This window comes from Hoplias malabaricus, chromosome 1 (genome assembly GCF_029633855.1).
Source record: "Hoplias malabaricus isolate fHopMal1 chromosome 1, fHopMal1.hap1, whole genome shotgun sequence".
In the NCBI taxonomy this organism is placed as follows: domain Eukaryota; kingdom Metazoa; phylum Chordata; class Actinopteri; order Characiformes; family Erythrinidae; genus Hoplias; species Hoplias malabaricus.
In genome coordinates this window covers 58,186,537-58,211,787 of record NC_089800.1, presented here as the reverse complement: position 1 = coordinate 58,211,787, position 25,251 = coordinate 58,186,537, and the positions used below count along the sequence as shown (strand labels likewise).

Sequence of the window (25,251 nt, the reverse complement as noted above, 5' to 3'; positions counted from 1 at the left end):
AAACACAGTTCAAGACATTCCATTAAAATTCAGGAAGTTTCAATAGGTGCAGGATTAGTGGATATTTAAATTCTACACTCTGCTGTTTGGACAGCCAGTGGACGTTTGTGCCACCATCTAGGATCCAGGACAAGTGAGAGTCTTGAAGCTTTTTCCCACACAATGGTGTTGGTTCAAGTCAAGCTGTACTATGATGTAATTTACATATAGACACTACCATTTTATAAAGGTAATTTACCTCACCCCCTTTAGAGAATATGACATTTAACCAGGAGTATTCCAGTGTTTGCACAGATGAGTATATTATTGTTCAAGGAACATTTGAAATTATATTATAAAAAGTTTCTTTAGACTTTTACTTTAATCCCTTAGAATTTTTCACATACTGAAATACACTGTGTGTCTCCAAAATTATCAAGAATTTAGTGAGTTCGGCTAAATTAAGCTACACTTATTGCTGACTCAGCTTGAATAATCACCATAGGAGAGCACTGGACGTTCTGCAGCAGCACATGAGCCTAAAGCCCTGTTCACATCAGCAGGCTACAAGTCAGTCATGTAGCTCCAAGTGTGTCTCTTGTGGGAGAATCTGGGGACTTTAGACCGCCTCATCTATGACTGGGCCAAAGAATATGTTGGAGCCAATCGTTGAAAATGTCTCTTTGTTGTGTCGTAATTCATTTGCATAAAGCTGTGTTGCTTGCTGCTTGTCGCAGGCTTGTGTTCTCAAAAGTGGGTAACTTTAATTTCAACTGACATCTATTTAATAGATTGTTGCAGGACGTAATTGAGTGAGAGAAGGGTTATGTATAATATATGAACACCAGCAGACTGACTTAACACTAACAATTTCAGGGTTAATTTCTTCCTCAGCTATTAACAAAATAAGCCCGCTTTTAATTTTTGGCAAAACATTTTGGATCAGGAACAGAAATATTTGATCTGTGATGATGCACATGGAATTAGATTATTTGATATTATCACAGTATGATGAATCAGCTTGATCTAGCATTTGCTGAAATTATGAAAAACTTTTTTTTTTTTTATATATATACACAAATTACAAATTACTTGCTTTAAAGAAACACTCATTACATTTCTCAAGTGTTACCTTTAAGCTGAGATTTTCACATCCAATGATCACTTGGGAGAATGTAGCATCTATGACACACTAGCGGCCACTCACAATGCAAGGGGAGTATGACTGCAATGAGAAGCAGGTTTTTTAATCAGAACACACTTGCCTTCAACAACAAACACAAGCATGCAACCAACTGAATTGATTTGTACATTTTGTTTGTTATGGACTCCCTACACTGTCATATCAACAAAAAGGGAATACTTGGTACTTTTGGAGACACACTGTGTATTTCATTATGTGAAGAGTTCTAAGGGATTTAAGTAAAAGTTAAACCTACAGGAACATTTTGTATTATAATTTAAAATGTTCCTTGAGCCATAAAATACACATCTGTGCAAACACTGGAATACTGGAATTTTTTTTACATCTTTTAGTGATCACAATTGCTCACAATAAGTAGTGAGATGTATTTTGAGGCTAGCCATAGTGTAAAATCTATTTTTGTAATAAAGTATTACATGTTTTTACATTGCGAACATTTGTTTGGTTTCAGCTTACACTTATAAACTGATTTGTCCATAATGTTTTTGCTGTTGTGTTACATTACATTGCAATGCATTCTGGGTAAGTTCTTCTTCTGAATTAGACATCAGTGTTGACCCGTTCCCCCGCCTCTCTGAGGGCTCATTTGCACACTTCACTTGAGTTCATACAGAAGTGGAACACCCCTTAAGATGGTATCTGGTATTCCCCAAAGGGGAAGTTGAAACTGGAATTGAAAAGCAGGGCTTATGAAACAGCAGTTAAACTGACACCTAGTGTCTTGGATGAATCAGATTCTGTGCTAAATCTATTTCATACATGGCCGCCCCCATGTGTGGGACCTGCTCTATGAAGCATGAAGTGCTGAATTCAGGGATTACAAAGTAATTTGATTCTTCAAAGCTTTGTGATTTATATTTTATGGAAAAAATGTGAACATAAATGTTTACATTCATAAATACTTTTTGGTACTTTTTGGTGACAAAAATGACAAACTTTCATATTGCTTTATTACTCTGTCACTGTTAAGTCCCACACAGATAAGTGGTCGACATCTGGGGCAACTGCAAAAGTCCATATGGGTCCAAAGCTTTAAGTACATATTGAACCGGAATGTGATTATGTGGGTTGCAGGTGTGTGGAGCTGGACTGCTGGGATGGAAAGGGAGAGGATCAAGAGCCTATTATCACTCACGGCAAGGCCATGTGCACAGATGTTTTTTTCAAGGTGAGTAGCCACCACAACAGTATCAAATGCATTTTAAGTGATGATCACAATAGTGGAGTGTTCATTTAACATACACAGGGACTTACCCGCAAAATAACTCGTCGATCTCCTTTCGTTTAAAACCAATTATAGAGCGTACATTGGACAACTCCTTTTTAATGGCAGTAATGTATTACTTCCCCAGGATGTCATACAGGCATTCAAAGAAACTGCTTTTGTATCATCTGAGTATCCTGTGATTCTTTCGTTTGAGAATCACTGCTCGTAAGTATGCTTCCTGTCCAAATAATAATTAATGCACAGATTTCAGAGTAATAAATTACCCTTCTTCATGGCTCACACTCATCAAATAATAAAGAAACATGCTGCAGCACGCTGTTCAGGGTCAGTAGTTTCACCTTTTTTTTGGTTTCCAGCCATGGTTTAGTTTAAAAACAAAAAAGCTTATAAGAAGAATGCCTTGCAAACTCATTAAAACTCAATAAAATGAATCTCATCTCATTAAAAACTTCTCTTTCATGTTTTACAGGAGGCATCAACAGTACAAGCTGGCCCGATACTGTGAGGACATTTTTGGAAATATGCTCCTCAAGCAGCCCTTAGAAGACTTCCCAGTATGTTTCTTTGAATGGATGATTTGTCCTTTAATTAGTTTAAAGGTTTTCTCACGGAAGGCAGATTCTTTTTTTTTTTTTCTTTCTTCCAGATGGAGCCTGGGCAACCTCTGCCTTCGCCGAATGACCTTAAAGGAAAAATTCTCATTAAGAACAGAAGATTAAAACCAGAGGTTGAAAAAAGTATGCTTTATTATTATTAGTAGTAGTAGTAGTAGTAGTAGCAGTAGTGAGATTAACAATAAAACCCCAACTGGTGTCCTGTGTTGATAAAATATGTCAAAGCAATCATTATATAAACGATAATGTAAAAGAGCCTGCTTTGGTTTGGATTTTAATACAGAACAGCTGGAGCATTTCAGGAACCACATGGAAGCTGGAGAAGTGAACGTATCCACTAACCTTTCTGAAGATGAGAACGAGGAGGATGCTGGCTCTGGTGGGATACTAGATGTCCTCTAGTTGTTAAAATGCACCTCACACACTCATTATAAAGCACATAGAAGCTGTAAGTCCATTAGCTAAATGCAGTCAAATCTAATGGCATTCCTTCCGCATGCTGTGTCACACAGAATCACAATGGAATTTTGAGAACAGATGATAATATGGCAAAGTGAATATGAATAATGGCTACATGGTCTGTTTATGTCTTAATTTAGGAATTGTTTCTATTGTCCTTTTATGTATGCATATGTGCGTGTGTGTGTCTCTCTGTCTCTCTTTCTCTCTCTGTCTCTTTATATCTGTGTGGGTCTGTGTAGCAGAGCAAGTGGATGAGGCTCACCCTGAGCGGATCTGTGACAGTCTTGCGATTGGACAGATGAGTAATAGTGAAGGAAATGTGCTTGGGGCCAGAAAGGTTGTCCCATGTCTTTATTTTATTACTTGCATTTTCTTTGTTTTCTATTATTTTTACCTTTCTTTGCTCTGCTAGAAATACCATATTCTGAAATGCTGATTCTGTACTTTACTTATTAGTGATTAAGGGATATACTAAGCTTTTGAAGACTGATATATTCTTAAAATTTAAAAATCTAAAATAATTTATGCATGTTTTGACAGTACCTTATTGGAAACTATAAAATCTTTTTCAGTGCTTTATACTTTGATAAAATAGGAAGTCCAATCACACACAGTTAAAAATGCATTGTAATTAATCATAATTTTGATTTGTTTCATTACAATGTGCATTTCTGATGTTATGCAGATTACCGAGTTAAATATTAATGGATGATTTAAATAAATGAGTAATTTTGTATTTTCGTAATTATGATTAATGTCTTCTCTATTTGTGTTATAATCAAGTTTTTAAACCTGTGATCATTGTCTGTCATAATACCAGTATAAAATGCTTTTTTTCTGCTTCAGATCAAGCGTGTGGTTTTATAGTAATTATACATTTATTTTGTGTATACTGTATTTGAACTATTTATATTCTGAAGGGATACAAAGATGAAGTTGCAGTGTTAGATGAATTAGCACAAACTCCCTTGGAAGTCTCATGTCAGGACAATGGAAAGAAGGTGTTTTTTTTTATATATATTTATTTAGTGATCTGAAGACTCTTCTCACTTGGTATTTTAAATTAATTTTCCTCACTGCAATTTTGTGCTAGTTACTGCTTTGTACATTTAATGTTATATTTTTTTGTACAGACTGGTGAGCCGAGCGTGGCGGATGAACAAGCTTTGATTCAGTCTTACACATACGTTGCTGCCACCACTAACATTCACCCTTACCTGTCCAGTATCATCAACTATGCTCAGGCTGTGAAGTTCTTGGGTTTTGAAGAGGCTGAGGGCAAGGCTTAACATTCTCATTAAGTAGTTCCATTTCTTATTTTGTGTGTATATTTCCCATAAACATTTACACTCTTCTCATCCATTTTTACAGAGAAGAACATTCATCACAACATGTCTTCCTTTAATGAGTCGGTCGGCCTAGGCTATTTGAGGACCAATGCCATTGAATTTGTCAAGTATCCTTTTTTTTTACTGTAAGAGGTTCAGGGATATTTATTACACAGCTAGTTTTCTCTCTCTCTCTCCCTCTTAAAAAAAAAAAAAAACCCCAACAACTCAAGAAGCAGGGTATGCGGAATCAGATATGTGAAATAAGTATTTCAGTTATTTCAAATAACTGTAAACTGAATCATTAAAAACTTAATTAACTCTTTAGGCAAAAACAGTTGGCCTAATTCTCTTCAAATTGCTTAGGTAATATTTCTCTCCTACGTATATTAAATTACTCCCACTCATGGAAATGTGGTGTTTATCTCCAGGACAATTTGTGTTGCCCCACTTTTTGTGGGATATTTTTCGAGGTTTGTCCAAGCCTGTTAGCTAGTGCAGTAATGTGCTTTTCCTTTGTTCATAGGATGTTCTTTTTGGGACTATACAAGTAGGTTGTAGTGTGTGTTTTTTTTTTGTTTTTTTTTTAAGAGTTGCTGCTTCAGCAAGGCCCTATGTTGCAGTTGGCAACTTTGTAATCATGCCTCAGTAAGAACAAATGGCTAGTAGCCTATTAACAGGCTTTGCTAGCAAACAAACTGGTTCCTTTGGTCATGCTAGGTGCCTCTAAAGGTACTGACAGGGCCAGTTGTGAGGAACAAGAGGTGCTTAACTACTTTTTGCCACTGTTTATATTGACAGGACCTGTCTCTTTTGGTAATATTAACTGCTTGATTCATAAGCCACTGCTTGTTAGATTTCAATGTGTCTTTCAAACAAAAATATCATCAAGGGCCTTTGACATGTTTCTGTACAAACCAGGCAGGACACATCTGTAATAGTTTGTACTTCTCTGGGCCTTGCTTGCTTCTTTTGCCAGCACTATGCTACCCTCTATCAACCAAGCAGGTGGCATGACAAGGTTGAATTCCTCAGAGCCAGCACACACTGGACACTGTAGAAAGAGTAATCTGTCACTTCAACCAAGCAGCCACAGCCACTAAGACTGACTGGCGTTGCAACCAACTGTTCGTTTGTTTCAACAGAGCGGCTTGAGGCCGCGCTTTGTCGAAAACTGTGCTTCTCACTCTGGAATGTGAAAGTTATTTTGTTGGCATACAGCTCCAAGGGCTTAACAGCTCCTCTGTAGGTTATTGCTTATTCTGCCTGCACTCTAATGGATATTTTTTATACAGAAACCCCTTAGAGGCACAGTACTGCTAGGACTTTTCCTTATGTTGCTCTAAAGTGCAAATATTGCAGTGCCATTTCTGGCACATGACATGCTGCAAGTTCTGAATAAGTTGTGTCATCTGGGAGGTTTTATTCCCGGTTCTAATGTCGTTTTGGCTTGGTTGAATTACTCTCGGTTAGGTGGCACATTCAGAACTAAGCACAGCTGTGTTGGAGTGTCATACTGAGAGAGGTTGATTTTGTGTGAAACCAGTTCCCTAAAGAAATAAAGCACAGTGCTTACCTCAAGTGAGCTGTTGTGTTGTTCTAAAATAAATTACAGATCGCAAATAGTGTTCAGAATGAGTGATATGCTGATATATATTGATCACAAGCAGGACGGGATCAGCCTGTCAGTACTGGGCTTGGTCTTTTAGCGAGTCATCCTTTGTATTTCCTCTGGGCTCTTGTAGACTTGTACCCAAATTTGAATCTAAGCTTCTCACTAACTGTTTACAAATGTTGCGTGTGACTTGCAATATATCAAAATACTACCATGGGGAAGGAGGGCTCTGTGAATAGTAAGCGCACCCTAGCTATAAATGAAACAATGCCAAGGCTTAAGAGCTGCACCTCCGGCTTAGGCTTTTAAGGTTTTCAGAATATTGCAATGAATGGGTTTTTATTTGACTGTTGGAAGGGAGAATATTTGTGGAACTGGGAATGTGCAGCAATTCTAAGAACACATAAAATGCATAAAAAAAATAACAAAAGACTAAAGCTTCTGAAGAGGTTTGTCTGTTCTAGTTGGAAAAAAAAAAGATAAAATAAATGTTGAGTGATATTGTGGTCTGCAACAACACTCCCAACAGAATGCACTCCATAGGATAAACCTGATCCCAAAGTGTTGTGACCCATAAAGAGTCTACTGCTTATTCTTAAATCTCAAAAGACTTTCCATGTTTTTTGCCCTGAATGAGATGCACAGCTACAACAAGAGGCAGATGAGTCGGATCTACCCCAAAGGAGGCCGAGTGGACTCCAGTAATTATATGCCTCAGATCTTTTGGAATGCTGGCTGCCAGATGGTTTCTCTGAACTTTCAAACCCCAGGTAATACAGACACCTCTGCTGCTGCTTCTACACATTGCAGCAACCCCCCTCAACCTCCAGTGCCCTTGCAAACAAAGTAACATTACCTTATTCTCCACAGCATGCCACCATCCAACCACTTGCATCACGTTTGACAAATGTCCAGTTCTACATCATTTATATTGTGGAGTGTAAATGATGAGGGATTAAAATAATTTTTGTGGCTCCTACCTATATATATCTCACTAATGCCTGAGTGAGTCATCTAAGGCTAGGGGTCCAGGAGAGCACAACTGGCCTTATTGTCTCTGGGTGGGTAAGGAAGGCCTGTCTCTTGTAAAACAAGGACTGTCTCTGATGACTGAGGAGACGGATCTGAGCAACTAGCATTCTTCTCCAGTACATTAAGCTGTTCAGTGGCATTGCATTAGCAGCATTTCAAAACAAGATGGTGGCTGCTTTCATGTCTCTGAGGAAGCATGTTAAAATTTGCTTGCGTTCACCATCCCAGGTTGTGGTTGCATTGTGTGTGACTGGGAGAGTACAAGGTAGTTATTAGCTGGAAGAATTGGTGACAGCGAATGATTGGGGAGATATTTAAAGTAAAATAAAAAGTAGTTTTACTGAAGTGTGATCTGTTGAAAAAGAAAAAGAATCTGTAGTGGCACTTTAAATAATATATGAATACACAGATTTTTGTGCAACATCTAATTTAGTGTGTCCCAGATATAGATGTAAGAACGTGTATTTTTCTTGCCATCATACATGCAGTTCAGTGTTAATTGTGTAGCCTCAGATATACACATTATACTGTGATTTCTTCTATGATTTCCTGCTCCTCTACTTGTATGGTTCCTCTAAGGTCATGCAAGCTGAAGAGTTGAATACATGTAAAAGAAATATTTGCATACTATATCAAATCAAACTTTCTAATACTTAAATATGATACCCCCCCCCCCCCCCCCCCCCGGTTTATTTTTCAGTAACGTTTCAGAAGAAGGTCGTCTTCACAATGATTTGAATTTAATGACAAGCATTACATTATAGGAAGATGTAATTAATTGCATTCTTGATAAAATGTAATAACATCATGATGTTTGAGTAATATTAAAAGTAGTAAATCTGAGCTTCTGATACTGGTAGTTTACTTGCTCTGAAACACCTCACTACGTCTCACTGACTCGCTGCTTATTTGCGCTGACAGGCTTTCATTTGAGAAACCTTTGTGTCATTCCAAGACATCTGGAGCAGTCGTATCTCAGCTGGTTTTGATAGCCTGTGCATACCTGAAACAGAGATGAGTGTGTGCTCAGCAATCAGCCATCTGTTTGTACTACTGCTGTCTGCTGAGAGAGAATTTGATAGACATCATTCATGAGTCTGAAAAAACCTGCTGGGTGTAGGAAAATCAGGTGAAAATCACAGACAGAGTCCAAGCAAAATTCGTTCTTTAGCTAAATGAAATGTCCCTGCTGCAGAATTTGTCTTGATATAATAAGTGTGTGTGTGTGTGTGGGCATGTTTCTGTGTCTCTCTGTATGAGGGTCAAACTTACCCGAAGACCATATGAGGGATGTAAATGTATTGGGTATAGTAGCATGTGTGCTCAATTATTATTTTTTGTTTGTAAAAGTTTATCACAGAAAATGAGCTAAGGCCATTGAGATTCAAGTAGAAATAAAAATTACTTGTACCACTTTTTTTTCTTGTAAAAACTAGTAATGGGTGAATTTGACCTGAATACCATACAAGGGTTAAGAAAATTTTACCATGATAGAGAAAACTAATTCCACAGACTAAGTATCAGCAGAGAACGTAGACTGTTGTTGGGTGGCAAGAGACATGTGCAGACTGTTGTTCGGTGGAAGGAGACGTGCAGAAAACTGTCATCAAGTAGGAAGAGATGTGTGTGGACTCTCATTTGGTGGAAGGAGATGCATGTAGACCGTCATTCAGTGGAAGGAGACACGTGTAGACCATTGTTCAGTGGAAGGAGATGCATGTAGACTGTCGTTTGGTGGGAAGAGACACGTGTAGACTGTCGTTCAGTGGAAGGAGACCCATGTAGACTGTTGTTTGTTTGGATAAGCCATGTGGTTTTTCATCAGAATTTATGCTACTACTGTTATCAATTCAATACATACATGTATCACAATATGTACACTTAATCAGTTAGATGTACCTTATTTAGACTGTTGTTCAGTGGTAAGTATACTTTGTTTTTACATAGAATAACTTATGAATTCAGTTTCTTCTAAGGCTTGATTTTAACGTTTATAAAATTAATATATGGTCTGTAAATGTAACATGAAAGACAAATATAATGGAATATAACATGTTGCTTTTAATATTTATTTATTTATAATCTCATCTCAATCCTATAACAAACAGTAGTTTTATTCTGACTTTAAATTTTACAAGGCACATTTTTCCATTTAAAAAAGTGAATGTAGTGAACTTTTAAAGGAGTAAACTGTCATTTTCAATATGGGTCCTTGTTCTTGCTATGAAAAAAACCATGAGGCTGACACCTAGTGGACTAAATATCAGAGATTCTGAGCCTAACCTGTTTTAAACATGGCTGACTCTATGTGGGGGACTTGCTCTGTGGAACTAGACACAGTTCAGAGACTACAGTAATTTCAGTACAATACAGAAAGCATTTTCATCTCATAAAAAAGTAAAAGTAATAAATAATTATTCATGCTTCTTGAGATAAAATTTGGCCCTTGACAGTTTTGCTGCACTTTCAGGTTACATTTACATTGTTTGTACTGCTTCGTAAACTGAGATGTACCTGTACTGTCTTCTTTTTTTTCTGACAGTGTATTGTGTATTTTTAGATTTGGCAATGCAGCTGAACCAGGGAAAGTTTGAATACAATGGATCCTGTGGGTAAGAGGATATTATATCTCCATTAACAGTAGAAAAAAATCTCTGAGCCATACATTACGTCTATAGAGTATCATATCGTTAAAGTTAACTACCATTTTATAGTTTCATATATAATTGTTCTACATAGTACATGAGGTTACAGCAGATAAGACCTGAGTTGTTTCTTGAATGATTTATGACCACATCTGTACTTGTGCCTGATTAATGAAGGAATTCTATTGCTTCCTGGTTGTAAATGTGACATGAAATAAACTCTCAAAACAAACATCGTAAAGCAGTCATAAGCAGATGAAGTGTTCCTTGTGAATTCTGGTAGCAATTATGGATTCACCTAATGAAGCTGGGCTAGTTGAGATAAGGCAGTATCACACAGGTGAAGTAAAATATATACCACTTCTAAAATGTTAGGAGCTCTTATTATACAAATAGATATTTGTGTACAGATGAATAATTTAAGTATATTGAAACAGTTAATTGAATATTTCAGCAGTTCTGCAGAGGTGAAATGATTTAAAAATACATATATAAACCTTCCACAAAAAATCTGTTTACCTCATTATCTGCCCTGAGATTTCATCTTCACCTTTGAAATATGATGAATTTTTTATTATAACATAAGCCCCAGTGCTACATTGCTTTCATTTCTGACAGATGTATTATATATTTTTTATTTCATTTACACCTTCCCACCCTCCTAATAATTATTTGTAACAAGATTCATTTTATATATTTATTAGCTGTTATGCGGGCGAGGTCATAACACAGTATTCTGGTTTTATAAAGTTAAAGTCCAAGTTAGTGTTCCTACTGTACATGACTTGCAGCAGTGCCTGTAGTAGAGAAAAGATGAATACTTGTAATTCTATACACATTTACATTCAATTTCACACTCTGTTTCTTTGTGGTCATGTGGCTTATTAAAAATTGAGTTAAGAAAGTGTAAGGGTGTAAACTGCATGTTTCTTGTAGTATATTTACTCTGGCTTTTGCTCCAATTAGTCTTAAGTGCAGTGGACCTGCTCCTTGAAAAGCACATAATCCATAGAAGTGCAGCAGTTGACAGTGTTAATTACTTTCATCAAATAACGGCGTGAAACGCACGCTGTGAAGGGAGTCGTGATGGTGTGAAAACTCTAAATATATTAATCAACGCATTCATCAAGGCAGAGCTGTGCGGTGGCCATTAGCGGTATGTTCAGAAATGTAAATTGAATATAGGACAAGCAGGGCTTAATTAAATGGGTCATTGCTCTAAGGTGACTGAAGATAGTGGCTGGAATGATGAACAGCTCAGTTGTACATTTATTTATTTATTTACCCACCCCAGTTTTGCTACCCCAGTCACACCATGCTATCGAGCTGAGTCGGTAAGACAAGATCATGCTTCGTCTAAGACATGAAACCAACCAGCACAGCTGGAAAGCTCATCACACTTGGAGGAGAATGCTAAATGCCCAGATCTGTTATTTCAGCTACCAGATGCCCACATTGGCTAGCATGATGCAAAGCTATATGGAGGCATCCTGTCCACATAGAAAGAGTGAAGCCCTATATGCTCCTCTGCTCTTTAGGCCTTGCCTGCCTGAGGCATAACCAGGGATGTCACCAGCTACTGCACTCAGTTCTACATTTAATGTAAGTAAGGCTGTATGTGTATAATCACTCTGTTCTTTTTCTTACTCTGACAGGTATTTACTGAAGCCTGATTTCATGCGCCGTCCTGACCGCATGTTTGATCCGTTCTCTGAGACTCCAGTTGACGGAGTGATTGCAGCCACTTGTAGTGTCCAGGTTAGTCCCCTAGAGAAAGTCAATTATTATTTTAAATCTTTGTTTTGTTCGCATAAATGCATTTAAGCTCTATCTGATCTTTGAAATTGTGCAGTGAAATGTGGGTAGGGATGCATGGCTGTCTGCTGAGGACACTTTAACTTGTGGGGTGATTAATGTGTGTCTGTGATGATGGAGATCAGAGAAAAAGGCTATGTAAGTGGCTGCAATCCTCTGCTTCGATATCCAAGTCTCATATTCCCCCACCTCTAATCTGAACTTCCTTCTTTCTAGTGCAAAACCAAAATCTGCTGCAGATATTCTCCCAAAAGCTGGAATTTATTTCCCCCATATGTTTGATGTCAGGGTAAATTTTGTCTATCAGAAAGATTGGCACATATGAGGAGGCTGCTAGAAATATTTCAACATTTCAAGAAGGAAAAAATGATTTTACACCATACAAGTTTCAGCAAAATAGTAAAGCATACCTTTGTAAAACAGTTTTAATCCTAGACTAATTGGAGCATTTCTCTCGATCAAATATGTTTCAATGAAGATGGTGACAAAACATTATAATTTATACTGTAATTTAAAAAACATCTTATTTAAGGTTTAAACTCAATTTAAATATGGTGCATTGTTAACTTTGTTATAATTATGAATGCTTTTAAAATGTTCTGGTTCTGGATTTTTTTTTTTTGTATTTAAGATGTACAGGACTACTATACACAACGTTTTATATGTTTATGCATAACGAATGTGTTCTCTTTCTAATATGAAGCAAATTGCTGGAAAATTGTTCTCCCACACATTCTGTATTTAAGGTGATTTCAGGCCAGTTTTTGTCTGATAAGAAAATTGGCACGTATGTGGAGGTGGACATGTACGGACTGCCCACAGACACCATTCGCAAAGAGTTTCGCACCAGGATGGTGATGAACAATGGACTCAACCCTGTTTACAATGAGGAACCCTTTGTGTTTAGAAAGGTAAGCTGAAGATGGTGCTGTATTATTAGTAATTTTATTAAACACACAGAGCAAATTTCTCAGAACTTTTAAGGTTTTTTTTTTAATGTTCCACTATTTGCTTCTACACTTGACAGCTGCCCTTTACATTGTGATTTAATGTCAAAATTACAGGTAAACATGCAGTACAGTATATGAAACACAGAACCTGCTAGATTTCCTAGAATCAGAGTAAAGAAATCATTGTAAGGGTATAAATGAGCAGGAAAGCCTGATTTCTGAGATAAATTTCAGGTTTCTTTATCACACTTCAAGAATCCCAATCTTACTGTGATTTCTTACATCAGATTATGTTGTTTACAAGACATTAAATAGTCAGGGAATTGCTGAAATCCATTGATGATAATTTTATTGGTGGGCATGTATATGCACTCAGTGAACTTAGTACCCTGTAACTAGTTCACCGGTTCTTCTTGGCCCACTTTTGGTAGGTGCTAACTGATTTATACCAGTAATTGCACAAGACTGTTTTGGAGATTCTCTGACGTTTAAAGTCATCTATCCATCACAGTTTGTCCCTGGCCAAATTTTCCAGCTTCCAAAGGCACCTTCAAAAATGAACTATTCCCTTGTTCCCATTCTTTGGCAGGTGCCATTGTATCAAGATAATCATTATTATTCACTTGTCAGTGCTTTTAGACTTGAGGCTGTTCTGGTATGAAGTATATTATAAAAGATGTTATTTTGTCAATTTTATCAGGAGTTTTTATATGACATTATTAATCGTAATCTACAGGAAGCTTCGGTAATATAAAAGCAATATAAGAGGAAAAGCTTGTGCGAGTTTTCATGCCTCTGTGCTTTCTCCTCATGTCTTTGCTCCACTGCACTGTGGATTTCTGCTTATCACTTAAATTCCTCATGTACACACACACAGTGAAAAATACACTTTCTGCCAATCCAAAGGTAATCCTGCCGGACCTTGCTGTGCTCAGAATAGCGGTGTATGATGACAACAATAAGCTGATTGGTCAGAGGATTCTCCCACTGGACGGTCTGCAGGCTGGCTACAGACACATCTCCCTACGAAATGAGGGCAACAAGCCGCTCTCCCTGCCCACCATCTTCTGCAACATAGTCCTCAAAACGTACATACCCGACGGCTTTGGAGGTCAGACTGCTTTGACAGTAGCTGCTAGGCCAGGGGTGGGCTGGGCTGGGGTGTGGTGGGGTGGAGTGTTGTCTTTAGTTACAAAATTAAATCTCCAAGTAGGAATCCCACTTGAAGTTAACTCCAGGGATCCATCAGTAACTTACAGATAGTCTCTGGTATTTCCAAAATGGCAACTAAACAGGAGAAGGGAAGAACCTTCTTTACTTTTAAAGGATGTTAATGTACAGCAGATATTTTTTCCACAGTGAATGGGGAAAAAATCACAAATTAGAACTCTTCACCCCTGTTTTCTCTGCCGTATGAGTCATAGTAGTTACTGTAAAATAACTCTTAAGAAAACAGGTGCCAGCTGGTAGTTTTAGCACATTTTACCAATCCAGACACTATTGATACTTGATAATGAATGTCTGAGACGCCAGGCATGACAGCTTTCTGCAATTTCACAGATGTACTATTGTTAGCCCAGTGAGGGTTGTGTCTGTATTAAACACGTACAGACATTTTTATTTTTTGTCACATTTTCTACACACGTAGACCACACTATTCAAAAGTAAACTTGCACAGGTAGTTTCCAAACCATTGGAACTGTCACCATTGTGTGGCAAATGTCGATCAACTGATGCTACACACACTCAGAGTTATGAACAGTTCAATTTATTTAGTATTTATTTATACTAATTGTTGCAAAGAAACGTCTTGATGTCTGGAAAATGGCTGAAGTGCCTCTACTTAGACAGTGGGTTGCGTAAATGACAAATACTTTACGTTGGGAGACAATTAGGTTTATGCTAAAGGACAAATATATTATTTTTAATAAGATTTGTAACTTTTTTAATATAATTTCTTAAAGGAGACTGCTGTTAACTGCTATATAGCCACCATATACACTTACCTTTGACAGTTAGTGCTCATGGGGGGGTGTTGGTGGGGTAAGTTTTTAGAGTGTGATTTATTTTTGTTCTGTTTATATCAGGGCATTATCTTTGCATATATTTTTTTTTCCTACAGAATCACTGAATACCTTGTCTAATATGATTTTCAAGTGATCCTTTTTAATAAAAATATTAAGAATATTTCATACACAATATTATGTACACATCATTTACATTATGTTAGGTGTTATATATTTTCTAGAGTTGATTTAGGTTGAGTTTAAACTATGTGAGTGTCAGTGCCCTTGGAATCAATTCCCTGCAGATAATGAGTGGTGACTATAGTTGTTGCTTGCCATGTGTTAAATTTCATATGCTTCTTTTTTTTTTCTCTCTTTGGCAGCCATTGTAGATGCACTGTCTGATCCCAAAAAGTTCTTATCCATCTGTGAAAAGAGAACTGACCAAATGAGAGCCATGGGCATTGAGACGGTAAACAACTGTCTTATAACCTTAATACTACTTATTGCTTTAAATGAATGTGCTCCTTTTTTGACACTTAGATTATGACTAAACATTTATCATATGGTCTACAATACTTTTAGAAGCTTAGAAGAAATACTAGTAGCATGGTGTAACAGCAGAGTCCTGAGACTCTGAAGTATTGAAGTAAAATAAACAAATTATTTTCTCCTTCAATCTCGTTATTAAGGAAAATCAGTAAGAGCTTTTTCCAAAAGTGCAGTTCATGCAATCACTGCAGTGTTGACGTCTGCTCTAATCAAGATGAAATTGGTGGGTGAATTTGTGTGGGTGATACATTGCTGTGTCAATGAATACATGCAGTGCAGTACAAAATGAAATGGTCAGTGACAGCAATTTTGTTTTATTTATGTATTCCAACATTGTGGTTAAAGGGCAGAATATTAGTGAGGTTTTAAGGGTATTTCAATATATTTAAATAGTCTACATCCAATCCTCTCTTTTAGAGCACCCTAAGAACTTGAATACTTGGCATCTTAGTTGTTTCCTGACCAGCCATGTGAATTTGTTATTAGTCAATACTCAAAAAAAAAAAAAAAAAAGTAGTTTGTTATCAGTAGCTGGGGTTCAGCAAAGGAAATTGAAATCATCAGGAGTGTGGGGATGGACTGACTTAAAGTCGCTTGAATTCCGGACCTGGATATGTATCAGATTTCAGGACACACACAGAGAAACTATAACTGTACATTGGGTGAGCACAAAATTTCTTGTGACTTGACCCTAATTTGCATTGTTACACACTGAAGATGTTTGGGATAAAGTCTTATGGACCGATGAGGTGAAGAAAATGAATAGGAGACTGCTCAAGATGCAAAGCACACTGCCTAGTCTGTGGCAGAAGCATGTGGCCACCAATAAAAATGCGTCACTCATTTTTACTAATGATTTGCCTGAAGAACACCAGCTGGATCGAGTTGGATGAAATCTAAAGTGTGCAGAATCATCTCATCTACTCAGATCCATCTATATGGCTCAGTTTTAGTTCTTGGTGCTTCACCCTGCCACAGTACAAAAATATTAAATATTTTTTAATAAAAGAGTTTTTCAGGTCTATATATTTGAATGTCTTTGATTTACTAAGCTACTTGACCTGAATCCCCTTTAGTTCTCGTTTCCCTCACCAAAGACAATAACAAATATTTAAAAAAAAAAAAAATATTAAAGTATTTTTGGATTTACAGCATCTGTTTTAAACATGGTTGCATCCATGAGGAGACCCACTCTGTGTAGCCGAATCTGATTCATTCCGGGTCTACAAAGTACTCTAAGACTTCTTATTTGATCGGTGCTTTATAAAAATAATAAAAATAATTTGAATAACTTTTGTTTAATACGTTTTGCTGTCAGCAGTAAAATTGGTATTGTGCTCATTGCATTTCAGATTCACAAAAATGACCAAAAAGAAATCTCACTATCCAACCACTTATGGTTTGCACTGTGTGTTTCTGAAGGTTAAAATTAGTAGAGAACTTGACCCGAGAGTGATTTCTTTGCTTATTTGTGCAGTGGGAGATAGCTGATGTACCGAATGACAGAAGGAACAAGAGTAAGAAAGGAAAGGCGAATCAGGTGAAGGCTGTGTCACCGCAGAAGAGTTCAGAGACAAACAGCACATCATCAGAACAGAAAGGCAACATTTTCTCCAAAAAGGGTGAGCACTTATCCTCCTGTTTATGTATTCAGAATTGTATCAGCAGACTTCAAAATCATGCATCCCAAGCCTAGTTTATTTTCCATGGTCTGGTGTGGTTCTGTATAAACTCCTACATTATATTTTACCTGCATCATTTTATTTTCCTCAATCTTCAGACATGGCCACTGTGATGCCTCAAGTTTCTGTCGATGACCTGAAACAGATGAAGGTATAAATAATTTGCAGTTTAATATGGGAAGGAAACAAGGGTCCATATCCAGAAAAATCCTTATAATGAATTTTACTCACTTTCTTGAAAGGGAAGAGGTTTGATAATTGTATGTAATATCAATGAGGTTGACATAGTTTGTGAACGGTTGAGCCTGCAGGAGCTTACACCTACCCATTCACACTGAACTTATAAGTAGTGTTGCAGCCTGGACTACTTTCTGAATAAGAAGAAAAACACAGGTCATATTGGTTGAAAACGAACCCTTGTGTTTCTAAAGCATTAAGAGAAGAAAATGGTCTTTAGGAAATAAATTACTACTGTTTTGGTACATCACTTTTATTTATTTATTTTTCTTTTTAAAACCTTTTCGGAACATTTTTCAGGCATACTTAAAACTGGTAAAGAAGCAACTGAAAGAACTGAATGCGCTGAAGAAGAAGCATGCAAAGGCAAGTGTAGTTTTTTATTTTCTGGAGTGTGGTACTTTTATATGCACTTTGTTCCAGCTTTTAATAATTGCTGCTTACAAGATGTAGTGTCAGGGTCAGGATCTGGGGAGGTAGGAGTAGTAAACTCTACTGCAATGATGATGGTGTTCCTTTGTGTTGCAGGTGCTAGCTGCACTGCAGAAGACTCATTCCTCTGAAATGGACAAGATCTCCATGCAGCAAGAAAAGGCAAAGCGTGCACTGGAAAAGCAGCTCGAAAAAAGCAGCAAGAAAGCTAGGTGTGATGTGTGCAACACCTCTAGTGAATACAGCCTACACTTGCCGGGGCCGTGAGTGACGGAGCACTGAATATAACCTGTTTTTATATACATACACTTAAAAAAAAAAAAAAAGTGAATAATGGAGGCTGTGGACTCATGATTTTTGAGTAGGATGTATTTTTAATCTTGTTTGGTGTGTGAAATAGAACAAGTGCTTTTTTCATTTTTCATGCACCCTCAGTGAAAGTAACTGCTGTGAAACGGGGGGAAAGAAGGAGATGGAGATGAAGACTATAACCGCAGACCAAAAAACAAAGGTGCAGAATTCCGTTTGTTCTTGCATCTCCAGAGCTGTACTGTGCTCTGTGAGACAGCAGTATGACTGCATCCTCCTCTTCCTCCTCCTTACAACAGGTTAAAAACACAGCTGCTGCCCATGCCCGTCAATGGGCTGAGATGATGAAGGCCCACAGAGCTGAGAGCCAGGAGCTGAGAGATCAGCATGTTCTACAGCAGTGTGATCTGCTCAGAAAGCTCATGTTAATCACACACCAGCAGCACACACAGCAGCTCACACATCTCCATGAGCGGTAAGCACTTCAAACAAAGAAGCACTTCAACATTCCAGTGTGAATATGTTTAATATCAACCTGTATAATGTCACAGTGTGAAACTACCTTTATTTAAACTTATACTGTTTCAATGCATAGAAATACATTCTCACTGAGAGTATGCTCAGCAAAGAAATATTGTCCAATATATGTAAGCATTTAGTGATATTGATTTAAATTGCTATAAAAAATACAGGGGTTGGACAATGAAACTTAAACACCTGGTTTTAGACCACAATAATTTATTAGTATGGTGTAGGGCCTCCTTTTGCAGCCTTTTTTCGTCTTGGGAATGACATATACAAGTCCTGCACAGTGGTCAGAGGGATTTTAAGCCATTCTTCTTGCAGGATAGTGGCCAGGTCACTACGTGATGCTACGTGATTACTGGTGCAATGTGCAATTAATGAACATTGGCCACCAGGCTGGTTTTGTCCAAACCCTGTAGATAACCAATAACCTTGACCACAATAATAATTTATCATATATCTTTATCCTGTGTTAAAACATGAACTGAAATCTAGCTGTGAGAAGTATCTGAGCTCAGAGGGAATTTGGACACTAACCTATTTGTACTAGCTCGGACACACATTCTTTCAGAACATTAAGCACTTTTGTGAGTTTCTCTGTATAAGAGCGTCTGCTAAATGCTGTAAATGTAAATATCTAAACTTTAAAAAACATATCAAATCATATTATTTTAACCTGTTTCTGGTTATATTGATACGTACAAAAGAAGCTGAAAACTGATGTTTTGGTGTAACACTATCTTTAAAATGCATTGCAGATGCAATGCGCAATTTCCTGACTCCCATTGTTCACATAATAAAATTGTAATAGATTGTACAAAATTAAATTGAACACACACAAACATACATTTATTTCTTCAATCCTTAATGCACAGACACTCTGGCACAGACAGTCTCGCAGCTTGTGAATGCTTTTTAAAGCAGCTAAAATCCTTTCATTTGTTGTAGTCGGAATATTGCTTTGCTGCTCTCCATTTTAAAATGAGTTAATATATTTCCATGAAATGGTAAATACTTTTAACATCTGTGTTGTATGTTCTAATGTGAGTTTAATATGGATCTATGAGGTTTGCACATCATTGCATTCTGTTTTATTTACCCTTTACACAAGGTCCCAACTATTTTGGTATTGGGGTTGTACAGCACCATTAAAACAACACTGTTTCTTTTTGCCAAGATGCCCAAACCTTCCCTTCCCATTGTATCTGCAGTTTAACACACCTGTTTTGAATGTATTTGCCATTCTTTCCTTGTAGGACAGCAGGCAGTACTTTGTGTTCTCATTTGGTTTAAAGATGTGTGCGCAGTAGCATTCTATAAGTGTGTCACGCAAGTTGGAAGTCAACAAAGTCATGAATATTATAGTTTCCCCAGCCAGTCTTGACTCCATATAAAGACGGTGTAGTAGTGCGCGTGCATGTCATGTAGTATGTAGCCTTGTGTTACTTCATTTATTCCCAAACTCAGTGATGGCTTCATGCCTCCCTGCTGTGGCAAATAATAGCCTCAGGTCAGACTCTTTACTGCAGGATTGCGCTCTGGCCGTGCTGTCTGCGCTTGTTTATGAGAAAACAAGCATGCCTTCCAGATCCTGCACAACCCAGCCTTTTGATTTTTCTCCCCTCAGAATTCCACAGTTATTTTTCATTAAAAAAAAAGATAATAGATATTTTTTCCAACATAGTTCATACTTGGTCTAATCTATAATTCTGTTGACCCTCTCAAGTAGGTGACAAAAGTTATATTAGATAATTCCTCTGTGACACTCACCACCCCCTCTTTGTGGTAAGCTACCATAAATAGTTCAGAGACAGGCTATAAACATTATCCATAAATGTAGTGAGTAATGTTATTAGCAATTGAATGTCCCAAGGCAAGTAGATATTATTTCCGTTTCAGATATTCCTCCTGATCTGATGAATAGCTCTGCCTGTTTGCTTGTTTGTGCTTTCTTTCAGACAGTGTAAAGAGATGAGAGCTAACCAAGCCAAGTCCTCAATGGAGAATGGCAAAGCCATCAGTCAGGACAAAAGCATCAAAAACAAGGCAGAGCGAGAGCGGTAATGGCTCCATTACTGAGAATGCACCCACAACATAGTTTCTCTGTTGTAAATCTTATCTGTTTTCTTGGGTTAAGTACATTAGTGCAATAAACAGGTGAATCTAAATAGGTTAGAAGAAACGTACTCCACACTAATATAGAGTAATAGTCTGGAACTAGTGTCCAGCATGATCCTGTTTCTTTGTTTCCTTATTCTTTGTGTCTCTTTATCTCTGCCTGTGTCACAGGAGAGTTCGAGAACTAAACAGCAACAACACCAGGAAATTTCTCACTGAAAGAAAAAGGGTAATGTTCGCTAATATTATGAAAGAGGCGCTCAAGGCTATTTCTACCTTTTCCATAAATATATCAATAAGGTGTGTGATGTTGATTGACAGCTTGCCATGAACCAGTCTAAAGAGATTGAAGAGCTCCAGACAGCTCAGCATGAACAACTGGAGAACCTGGATAAATATATCACCGAGGTGGCATAACTATGTTCTTCTGATGCAGAATTATTATATCACTTTCAAATGTCATTTCTATATATCATCATTGTCTGCTCACTGGGAATGTGTCAGCCTCTCATTATTTTTTTTTTTCTTGCTTTCGTTTTTGTTTCGCAACACAGCGGCTGAAATCGCACCATTCAGAATCTCAGTGCCAAGGTAGGAGCTTGCATTCACAAATCAATTTTACAATGCTTCTCCTTGCTCATGATTCTTTTATTTCTCTTTATGAAAGTGCAGTACATCATGCCTATGAAGTGTTTCTCCATTCCTCACACACTCTGAGGTTGCTGAAGCGATTGAGCTGATCTGAAGGAGAACACTCTCATGTTATGGCTGCTGTGGTTACTGAACCCCCCTAAAAAGCTCAGAGCCAACAGTAACGGTAGTCACTGAATGTACTCTTCAGGCCATAAAACCCAACACTAACAGTTATTATGGTACTTTTTTCCATAAGGCTTTACGAGACCTTACGTAATGCATTATAATAGTTATTCTTGTACGTATAGTGCTCAAATGAGTATATAAAATTTTATAATGACAGTTTCCATATCACATTATAATTCAGTGGTCAGAAGAATATGTGTTAATGTGAAAGCCCAAAAACAAGGTTAAACAGGGCAAAACTAACAAAATGAGCACAAAAAATCACTCTATGCTCCTCATTCCTGGGCTCTCGTGCTGAACTGAGCTGTTGTTTGTCTCATTTAAAGGAACAGGTCTCTGAAACAGATTGTTTAGACAGAGTAAAAGTGGTTGAGACTTTTTTTATTTTGACCAAAGCATGTAATACCCCAGAGAACTATGTTAAATGTTCTGTATATAATTTAAATCCAGTACATTTTTGTAAAATTCAGAGAATATTTCCTCACCATTCGCTAGCTCTCTGGTCTGTTTGTGCCCTGTTAAAATGTAAATGATAGTTACAAAATTTATTTAAAAAATTAGGCAGCTTTGATAGCTTTAAAATTCAAAATAGGTAAATGTGTGTGAGTGTTGTGAGTGGATACAGAGGATGGAGCCAAAAATGTATTTCTTTCTTAAGCTAATTATTCAATAAAAATCCGAAAAAATTGTTGGAAAAAAAACAAAACATTTTATACTATATATACTTCACACAGCAACTTTAAGATGCTTATCATGTTTTCAAATGTGTCTTAGACTGTCAGCATGGTATATTTTGGAATTTTCTTTCAGTTGCTTTTGTTAAATTACTAACAGCATATTTTAAGACCTTGTCGACAAAACTACTCAGGCTTACTTAGAAATCAGCAGTTATGTATTGTGCAAGTAATTATGAAATAGCATTTTAAATGATGTAGATATGTAACAATCTACATTTGCAATCAATGTTCTTCCTGAAAAACAAGACACAAGTGCACCCAAGCATCTTTTCATCTTCTTATTACAAATGTTTTGAAAGTTTAGAACCTGCACTTCTGACAGAATTGCTCTACATGTGTCAATGAGCTACACATAAATGTTTAACAAAATAAAGTAAATCTCCATGGCATTCCTGCTAGAATTAAAAAAAGCTTTCATTATTATATGGCTATGGACACAAACCTCAACAGGTTTCAGTATTTTTTTTTTGTCATGCTTTTGAACCCGGTCCCACAGAAGACCTTCTTAATAAATGTACTTATTAATATCAAAATACACCATGTTTTTTTCACAAGTGATAAATTCTGCAAGGGTGTAGGAACTTCAGTTTTCCCTTTCTCCCAGCATTCACTGCTCTACAACACAGTATGGCACAGATACAGACTCATGAACATGCATTTGTTGTTACTTCTACTGCCAAGTGAACAGTACTGCACATGAGTACCTGTGTTGAATTTCGTTTCCCTTCCTGCTGGAGTACCAAGCATGATCAAAAATTTTGTGCCAAAGCCATCTGTGTTCAGGATTCCAAGACGGCATAATTGGCTTCACTCTCCCTGGGTGAGCAGGATGTTCTTCCATCTCTCCATCACTCAGGGCAATGCTAGCAAACAGTGCAAAAGAATTAGCTGTTAGTAGTATCCTCCAAGCGTATTAATCCGTAATATTGACATTGCATTAGAGGCAGAAACACATGCAAGGCTACACCCTCCCAGCGTGGTATCACTAAGTAATAGAAGGAAACCACAGTAGTTCCTGGAAATGGACATGACTAAAAAAAGCACAAGCTAGCCAGTTATTTTAAAGACTGAAGCTCCTCCATTTTTTCCCACTGTCATAGCTATTATAAATGCAGGCTCCTGACCAGAGCACTGATCAATCTGTTTGGGTTAGAAGCAGTACTGTGTTTATCACACTGCCCAGAGCAAACCTTAGCTTTAAAAACCTCTACTCTGTTCCTGTTCCAAGTCTTAGCTGATCTCCTTGCTTTGAATTGTAAAGAAAATGCTACAGACACTAGAACTGAATAATTGGGAGAAAAGATCTAACTGCAGATTTTCAGACCAACATTGTAACTGCAAATTAAATTTGGATTATTTTCCCTAATGTCAGTTTTGTTGGTGAGAGTGCGGTTGTGATCTCAGAACACATGCTTTTCAAAAGCTGTGTAGTGTTTGGTTTCCTTTCCCAACTTATAACTGAAGACAACATTTTGAATATGGAGGCTGTAATTCTATTAAAAGCTCTAGCAGATTGAAAATTGCACTCATGAAGATTGCAACAGCCGTATATAAAACTTTATCTTTCTGTTCTGACATTTGTATAAACACGCTATGAATGTGTGGACATATCTGTTGTTTCAGTGCTACATCTTCATGTTTTCTTACAGGCCAAAGTGAAGCAGTGCATGACGGAGAAGATTTCATCACAAGCCACAGCAGTGCTCTACACCCAGTAGCCACATGAGACAACAGCACACAGGAACAAACACAGATGTCTAAACAAAATGCTCTTATATACATTTATACGTTTATATTTTAACATGTGAGCACTTACTGAAGCACACCCTGAAGTTGGGCATTATTTTATATATAGGTTTTCTGTAAGAGTCTATTTTATAGAGATTTTATTCTTGCTTAATTTTTACTGTATTACCTTATGCTCCTTATAATGTGTCTGTTTAGTTTTTATATAGGCTGTAAAACGATTTTACACACTCAGGCCAAAGGCTTAGTGGAATTAGAGACTATAAAATGTGGACATAGTAAGTTAAGTTTGATCATAATTTGATAGTGACTTTTTTATTAAATTAAATAGGGATGTCATTTTATACTAATCAAAACAAAACTCATTGGGTAATAAATAAATAAAAAACACCTTTAGTTCAGACCAATCTATAAGCAAATAAAAATGAATAGATCAATTAATGGAAGACTGACCCCCTCTCTATTCATGGCTCACTATTAAATAAACGATCTTCAGTGGAAAATATCTTCAGTTGCATGTCTGTTTAATTAGAGCATCCAAAACTGAACTGCCCTTAGATTGAAGCTGATATTTTCCTCGTTTTTCCTCAGTTTTTTGTTATCCTGTTAGACCCCCTCCTATTTTCCTATCATGTTTCTGGTTGATTTCCATTGTTAGACATGACACTGTGCATGTCTCATCATTTAAATACAGTGACTCTGAGTGCACCATCTGAAAATAAATGGAGATTGAGGCACATTGTAGAATATGAATATTTATGAGAGTACTTGCAGTCTTTCCAGAGCCCTAGAGAACTGTATTTGGGATGAGGAAAAAGTTCTCAAAAACTTGTATTTCACACCTTTTTTTTTTTTTTTTTGAAGTTAAAAGGAAATCTAAAATAATTTTGAAGGTTCGTGAGAGAGGTGAGGATACTTCAAATATCTTTAGAAAGAACTTCTGCATTATATCACTGAAGACTCAAAAAGTGATAGATGGACATTAGAGCCTGGTGTGTGTTGTGTTGTGTGTTGTGTTGTGTGTGTGTTGTGTTGCCTGGAACAAATCAGATTGCACTGTGCTTTATTCCACAGTGAAAGGTCATGAGATCGATCTGCACATCATTGCTTTGCTGAACTAATACCAGCTGGTCTTTCCATCATTGCTTTTCCTATAAGGGATAGAGTACCCATTATAGCTTCTATTTTACCTGCTTCAGAATGCATTACTACTGTA

General features: G+C 37.1%; 1 protein-coding gene across 6 annotated transcripts in view; it reads left to right on the top strand.

Annotated features, from left to right (window-relative positions):
* plcb4a (phospholipase C, beta 4a) overlaps positions 1–24,738 on the top strand; it is a 41,840-nt gene extending 17,102 nt beyond the window's left edge. Inside the window, exons 13-38 of one of the 6 annotated variants that reach the window (XM_066668017.1) lie at positions 2,258–2,351; positions 2,536–2,615; positions 2,881–2,965; positions 3,058–3,148; positions 3,309–3,404; positions 3,727–3,824; positions 4,408–4,488; positions 4,621–4,765; positions 4,859–4,943; positions 7,076–7,200; positions 10,023–10,074; positions 11,763–11,865; positions 12,669–12,833; positions 13,779–13,983; positions 15,262–15,350; positions 16,908–17,052; positions 17,211–17,263; positions 17,650–17,715; positions 17,878–17,993; positions 18,217–18,292; positions 18,390–18,565; positions 20,574–20,675; positions 20,905–20,962; positions 21,055–21,141; positions 21,288–21,324; positions 23,939–24,738. In XM_066668017.1, the coding sequence (XP_066524114.1) occupies positions 2,258–2,351; positions 2,536–2,615; positions 2,881–2,965; positions 3,058–3,148; positions 3,309–3,404; positions 3,727–3,824; positions 4,408–4,488; positions 4,621–4,765; positions 4,859–4,943; positions 7,076–7,200; positions 10,023–10,074; positions 11,763–11,865; positions 12,669–12,833; positions 13,779–13,983; positions 15,262–15,350; positions 16,908–17,052; positions 17,211–17,263; positions 17,650–17,715; positions 17,878–17,993; positions 18,217–18,292; positions 18,390–18,565; positions 20,574–20,675; positions 20,905–20,962; positions 21,055–21,141; positions 21,288–21,324; positions 23,939–24,015 (2,587 nt within the window). In that variant the 3' untranslated portion in view covers positions 24,016–24,738. Of the gene's footprint in view, positions 1–2,257; positions 2,352–2,535; positions 2,616–2,880; positions 2,967–3,057; positions 3,149–3,308; positions 3,405–3,726; positions 3,825–4,407; positions 4,489–4,620; positions 4,766–4,858; positions 4,944–7,075; positions 7,201–10,022; positions 10,075–11,762; positions 11,866–12,668; positions 12,834–13,778; positions 13,984–15,261; positions 15,351–16,907; positions 17,053–17,210; positions 17,264–17,649; positions 17,716–17,877; positions 18,045–18,216; positions 18,293–18,389; positions 18,566–20,573; positions 20,676–20,904; positions 20,963–21,054; positions 21,142–21,287; positions 21,325–23,938 lie in introns of those variants that run through there. The other 5 variants (XM_066668000.1, XM_066668009.1, XM_066668036.1 and 2 more) reach the window with 5 other exon arrangements.
* Positions 24,739–25,251: the final 513 nt, after the last annotated feature.